The 7,172-nt window shown below is 36.2% G+C and overlaps 1 protein-coding gene across 1 annotated transcript; it reads left to right on the forward strand.

Moving 5' to 3' along the window:
• The first annotated feature begins 521 nt into the window (after positions 1 to 521).
• Positions 522 to 6,963, forward strand: LOC112508133 (mucin-12-like). The gene is made up of 6 exons (XM_025112916.1): positions 522 to 781; positions 960 to 1,110; positions 2,349 to 2,460; positions 4,137 to 4,248; positions 4,597 to 5,613; positions 6,462 to 6,963. Exons 1-6 carry the CDS (start codon positions 776 to 778, stop codon positions 6,681 to 6,683), a joined length of 1,620 nt encoding a protein of 539 aa, XP_024968684.1. The 5' UTR covers positions 522 to 775; the 3' UTR covers positions 6,684 to 6,963.
• Positions 6,964 to 7,172: the final 209 nt, after the last annotated feature.

Here is a 7,172-nt window from a genome sequence, read left to right on the forward strand (position 1 = left end):
TAAAACTCTCGGTCTCGCTCTCGATCTCTTGATTCTTTGCTCTTAGTGTAAATCGAACACATTTGTGGAGTCGTTTAAATATGTTGGCTTTTAAATATATTGAATTTTAAACTGTCATACAATTTTTTTCATCGATAGACTATAATTGGAACCCTAACTCTTATTTATTCAAATTGTATTAATATATAAAAACCAAATGTAACTTATATCATTGTTAAATCTTCTAAAACAAAACCAGTAAAATTTCAAAATCGTTAAAATTCACGATTCTCACCACATTACATGAATACACAACTAGTATAATTAATAATAGAATTTTAAATAAAAAAGTATTAAAATGAATTAATTTGTTAAATTTAAATGTCAGTCAATGAGTTAGTCAGAGGGAAAATTGAATTCAAATTCTGGAGTGGTTGTTTGTCTTCCCCCTCTCTCTCTCTCTCTCATGTGGAGGGACTATATATACACATATATATAATATAATAATAGTAAGTGATATAAAAAATCACTCCACATGACATCAGACTGGCTGTGTGAGAAAAGTGTGTGAGTGTGTGAAAGGAATCCGAATCATAATCCAAATCCAAGCTCACAAAAATCCCTTTTCTTTCTTTGATTCACGAACATCGCTTCTTCTTCCACCGCTTCTCAATCTGTCATTTGCGTCACAACAAAACAAATCAACATCTTTACCAATTCAAATTAATTCCACTCAGATTCGCTCTTGCTTACTTTCTTCCAAAATCTTCAACTGTTCCTTCAGAAACGCAATACAATGGCCGTGAGTGCTTCTAATCTTTACTTTTATGTTTCAGCTACTTTTAGTTGAACGTATGAATGTTGAATTAAAACACATGGGATTTGTGTACACAAGTTTGCATTGTAAGATTTGGATCTAAGTTAGTTGACTGAATGTAGTTTTTGTGATTTCGATTGGATTTTCTGTTGAAACTTTGCAGGCGTTTGTTGACTATAGACAAGAGGAGATGAGCTGCGGAGAGACTAAGGAGAAGGAGATTGGTGATGATCTCTCGTTGTTAATCGATTTCAGTGGAGCCAATCTGAATCTGGATCTTCTTCAGAAGTCAAATCAGTTTCAAGAAACATTAGGTAATTCATCTTATTTCTATTGCAACTGCTTTGATTTATGCAAAGTTGAATATGACTCTAATCAATTTTTGCTACTGGAGCATGATATTTGGATTCAAACGGAGCCTTATCTGATTTGTAGTTTTGTACTGCCTTCCAACGTACTCAAACTTGATTCCTGAGGAAATGCTCATTAGCTTCCAATAGGTTAGAATGACCAAACCTTTACCTTTGTCCCAAAATGGTCTACTTTTGACTAGTATGGGTAACTTAAATTGTTGTTTAACATAAAAACTTTTGTTTTGATTTTGAAAATTTTGTTAGACTTAAATATTCAAAAGCAAAAGGGTGCTCTTTTTCCCCGATTATGTTTGATTGTAACGAGGAATGGCATCAACTAGGGCACTATTGGCCACTAACCACTCTCTTTTTCACAGCTTGGTTTGCATAAGCTCTTAGGCAGAATTATGGCTTTACCCAATCCCTAGTTACGAGATATCATATCGTAAGGCTGTGAAATAACTGGTGATTGCCTTTTTGTGAATCTATGTTAAAATTTGAATTTCTAAAAATACTATACTTAAATTCCAAAAATCAAAAGAGAACCATTTTTTGGGGAGTATTTTTTGCTGTTTTCATAATTCATCGGTCCTAATGTGTGATATATATTTTTGTTAAAAGGTCATACCTTTTGAACTTAGCATTTATGGATTTTTTTTTCAATTGAATTGCAATGTAAGTCAATTTATGCTATCAAGTTATATGCAAAAAACTTTCAACAGTCTAGAAATTATTTATTTTTTAGTAAAAATACAACTCATTACATCCAAAGTAAAACTGGATGGCTCCTGAACTTGTGCACCAACGGGAAGATGGATGGAGAAGTAATAAGTGGAGTTATACCTGTGGTTATTGTCAAGATCAAGACGGGACCATCAAATGGGTACAGGTAACAAGGATGCAGCTTATAAAGCATGACCCATGCTAGTAATCACTGATCTCCATCTTGACCGTTATTGGGGAATCCTAAGCAAACTGTGGGTCTGTTGTCCCCACACAATCCTCTTTTCTGTTTGCCAATCCTATTGGGATGCACCATATGTTGTATCATACAATTCACTGATGCATATATTAGTTATGTACTTATGCATCAACTCACAATGCACATTGGTTCACTTATCGGCTTTTGGTAGCACAACAGCTTTTCTGTTAAATATTTCATTGACAGTTCAATTGTGATGATATACTGTATGGTGCAGACTCTGAATCTGAGAATCCATTCATGCCCCAAACAAAATCAATGATACATGGTCAGGATCCTGGTGCTGATGATTTGTTGAATTCTGAGAACAGCATCACAGACTATGACTGGTATGCCTTCATAATTTGAACATGTATCTTCTTTGGTGAATTTTCTCAGGGCACCCCTTTTTTCAGGGTTGAAATGTTGATATCCAGAGGAAGGTAAAACTTTCAATGCATGAGATACAAGCCATTATAGCACTCTGGGTTTTGCCATTGTTGCTCTGGAAAAAGGATTTACTTTTGTCATGGCCTTTTTGATTACTAGTTGCCATATATATATTTCTGAGAAGATATGGACCACCTTGAAGGTTTCTTTTATCGAAAGGCAGTTCTCCTCCAGTTATAAACCAAAGAGAAATTGCCCACTAGGCACTAGCATCCTACTGATATATTTACATCAGAACTTCCCCCTTTCATCACGAGTCCTTCCTAGATTTGAGATTTGAAAATATGTTCTATGGCAAGTCAATTTCATTGTTTAACTAAACAACACATCAATCTACAAGATCAGAAATGAAGCTATAATGAGATGATTGGGTGCTAGTGACTGAGGAGAAGCTAACACAATACCCCTTGAGATAGCTGTTTGAACTTGCCGTGTAGAAAGAACACTTGTACTGGGAGAAGGTCGTTAGGCGAGAGATTTCGTCTTAACTCGACACAGGTTTTGAGTAGAGACTTGGTGTAGCTGAATATAACAAATGAGTTGGCTTTAGCTAGGAGTGTGTGTAAGGACGTCATACTTTTTCCATCCCTGAAAATCCCCATGGTTCACCTCTTCGTGTTTTGTATGGGCTTTTTATGATTTTGTTGCTTCATTTTTATCCTGCTCCAACTTGCTTGACATGAAAGACACCGTCATCTTTAATTGATAGTAATCCAGCAGAGTTTTCTGTGTTTTTTAAGTAGACACAAAAAGAACTTCATGATTTGTAAAAATGAGGGATGATTTTCGGTTAATCGAATTTATGTCTTGTTAATCGGAGTCTGGTGATATAGTGGCATCCTTAAGAAGGTCGGGATTTGGGAGGATGTTACTAAACAAGTTTTTTCCTATTATAACTTTATAAGCAAGAATTGAATTTCAAAAGCTGCTTGTTATAAAGCTAATATTTGCTCTTTATCGCACTTGGTTATTCCTCGGAAAATGAGTTTGGGGAGGGACTTCAAAGTGAATGCGCATCAAATAGAATGGTAGTATTTACTGTGTGCTCCATTATAAAAGTATACTATGCCTTTATTTTAATCAAACATAGTACTAAAGTCATATGCAAGTGCAAATTGAACACTGGTACTATTTTATTTGCAGTAGTGCGGTCATTACAAATTATTGATTCTATTGATTTTCATCCACAAGACACTTTTACTTCTAGTTTCTCCTTATTGAACTAAGTCAAACAATTTCATAAGTCTATGTGCCTAATCAAATGGTTAAAATTTTTCGAAGGATGGATCGAGTATGTATATAATTAGCTATATATTAAAGATTTAGAATTTCAAATGACATCAATTTTTCAGTTTACAAGTAATGTGCTTTACATTTAGAGGCAAAGTGTAGTTTTGGGAAGTCTTTCCATCTTTGTGCAAGATGGTTTGTGCAACTGATTCTTTCATTGTAAGAGGATGTGTATAATATGTTTCTAGCTATGATATTTTCTTGCATGAGCAATTTGTTCCGGACAATTCTAATCTACTTTATTTCTATTTTTACTCAAGATTTCAGTTGTATTTTATGAACTCAGGCTTCTTTCACCGCCTCGTAACCCACTGCTCTCACTGGAATTGGAAGAACATAAAACCCTTATTAGTGACAATCTGATGTCAAGTGGTCAATCTACTTCTCCAAAGTCTAGCGTAAGAGCACTACTAACTTTAGTCGAAAGCTCTTTTTACATTATCAGCTTATGACTTATAGTTGTAGGGGCAGGTTCATTTGAGAACCAGAAATATTTTAAGAACCAACTATTTATAAATTATTCATGATGAATATTTGATTAATAATTCATGAATTTTTAGGTATATTCTCATGAATAATTGGTTCTCACGGTTCTTCCTAAATGAACTTTTCCCTGTAGTTGTATTGTTAGACTCTTTCTTTGCATTTTATGAAGGAACTCGAACACATGACTTTATTGAGTTTCGGAGTCTGTAACTCACTCCAATGTCATAATTATTTTTCATATTTCCTTGGTGGTTTTGTAGCTAGGAACCCCCTCTGCGGATAATATTTCAACAACCACTATGGCACCTACACTTCCAGCATCCTCCAATGGTATAAAATCTTCCAGTGGTACTATCAGACGACCATCACCATCCAGAAAGGCTCCATCAACAGGGTCTAGATCCTCAACTCCAACAACACGGGCTACTGTACCTTCAACAACAAAGCCATCAAGATCATCCACTCCAACATCACGACCCATAGTTGCTTCCACAAAGCCAGTGGCACCTTCAAAGAGATCCATAACCCCGACAAAATCTTCTGCTCGTTCTTCTACCCCAACACCCCGACCCTCAATACCTTCTGCTGCTTCTAAGTCGATATCAAGATCTTCAACTCCAACTCTCCGACCCTCCATAATTGCTGCTTCCAAGTCAACATCAAGATCTTCAACCCCAACTCAGCAGCCATCTAACCCATCTGGTTTACTTACCACATCTGTGAATGGAGGTAGGTCTTCTTCAGTAACAAAAGCACGTGCTCCAAGCGTGAAAAATCCAGCATCCTCACGTGGAAGTTCCCCATCAGTTAAATCCAGGCCGTCAAAAAATCCACCAGAGATGACCGGATTTGCAACTGAAGCTCCTCCACATATAAAGAAATCTTTGCCTGAAAGGCCTGCTTCAGTATCTAAGGGAAGGCCTGGGCTAAATACTGTTAAATTGCCTGCAAGTGAATGTAACTCGAAAGCAATACCAAAAAGGAGCTCTTGCTCTCCTTCCAGAGGGCAGGTTTTAAATGGCAGCAGTAATAACGGTGTGAAATCTGGGCTAACGAAGAATCGTGGATATTCTAATGGAAGTGATGATGTAAACCCGGTGTTGATGGGTACTAAGATGGTCGAAAGGGTTGTAAACATGAGAAAACTGGCTCCACCAAGGCAAGATTACATCTCTAATCAGAATAATACATCTGGGAAGTTGTCAGTGTCTCAAGACAACTCAGGCTTTGGAAGAACGCTATCAAAGAAATCGTTCGATATGGCATTGAGACATTTGGTATGTGTCTATTATACTTTCCTTTGTACCTTGTCCATGCTGGCCAGTTTCTAGTCTATACAACCTAACTAAATAAATGGCTCTAAAAATTTAGCACATGCGACTTTTATCCACAACTTCTAGTTTTAGGCATACCATTAGGAAACAAACTAGAAATATAGGCCATGCTTGCCTACCATAACCTAGCTTATTTTTTGAGCTTATTGAAAAAAGTCCCATTTAGTTAGCCACAAGTTAGCTTTTTGGAAAGCCACTTCAAGTAGCATTTCAATGAGCTTCGAAGGCTTTTTTTTTCTTTCCAATTATGCCCCTTATATTTTGCCAATTCAATTTACAAAACATTCTTTTAGGTTATTTACATTGTCATCTAGCTTATTAGTTGGTTTTTACAAACCGACCATGATTATTTTATCATATAACTTATCACCTAACAACTAGCTCATTAGCCGACAACTAGTTTTTCAGCGAATAGCTAGCTTATAAGCTAGTTAGCCAAACGTAGACACAATGTTGGTTCATGATGGGGGTAGTAGTCAGGAAAACTAGAAGTCAACATTTGACTTTTGAGCAAACCTAGTAACTCCCAGATCTTCAGAGATTCCTTTTAGTTATTTTACATCAAGTTGAGAATTATTTTGCTTTATGATGTGTTTACATGTTCAATGTTATTGATTTTGCCACTTAAATATTTTGTTTGACTTGATGCATAATCCAGTGAAAGAGAATGACCATTATGTCATATATTTCAATGAGACCCATATATATTTGAAATTGTTTCTGTGATGCGAGGATGAATAAAAACAAGATCCATAAGAAAAATGAAGCCGATATCTTTTTGGTTGATACAGGATATAAGACGAAGCATGCCAGGTAATATGCGTGCAATGATCACAAAAGTTCCGGCTTCTTCCGTGTATAGCGTGAGATCCGAGTCAACAAAAACCCAAACGATCAGTGCTTCAGACTCTCCTCTCGCCACCAGCAGCAGTGCTAGCTCCGACAATAATCCAAGTTTTGTTGATGGTAACTTAGCCAACGAGAATGGACATCTGTACCCCCACGATCAATGAATTCGGCTCCCTTCCTCCTTGTAACCAGTACCGTCACGTTACTTCATTGTTAGCATGCGATTTTTTTTTGTGGATTAGGAACAGCTGTGCATTTGTGCGAGAGGTGCAACTGGATTTATCTTTTTCAAGAATCCGTTTGCCAATTCCGAAAAAAGGTTGAAAGAAACTTTCATTTGTATCGTAGTGAGTAGGAAGGGTTAATGTTCATGCATCAATGAACTACTACCGTTTGTAACATATGCTTCTCATTTCTACATTCATTTCAAGTGTTGCTTTTTGCATTTCATTGTGTTTGATACTAATCTTAATACATTATCTTCTTTATCACCATTGAATCTGCAAGTTGGTGTGAAAACATATAATATGCACTGTTAAGGTTTTGATAATTCGTGTGTTGTCCCTTCTCATTCCTCAATATTTATAGCAATACAATTTACATTTAGGTACCACCGACTATGCTAAGTATTGAAAATATCATACATAATAATA

Source organism: Cynara cardunculus, assembly GCF_001531365.2.
Source record: "Cynara cardunculus var. scolymus isolate 2C chromosome LG 2, CcrdV1, whole genome shotgun sequence".
Lineage (NCBI taxonomy): Eukaryota > Viridiplantae > Streptophyta > Magnoliopsida > Asterales > Asteraceae > Cynara > Cynara cardunculus.

Coding starts and splice junctions, on each gene's coding strand:
- LOC112508133 (XM_025112916.1), top strand. Junction 1,111..2,348: donor TCAGTTTCAAGAAACATTAG/GTAATTCATCTT, acceptor TGTATGGTGCAG/ACTCTGAATCTGAGAATCCA. Junction 2,461..4,136: donor AGCATCACAGACTATGACTG/GTATGCCTTCAT, acceptor TTATGAACTCAG/GCTTCTTTCACCGCCTCGTA.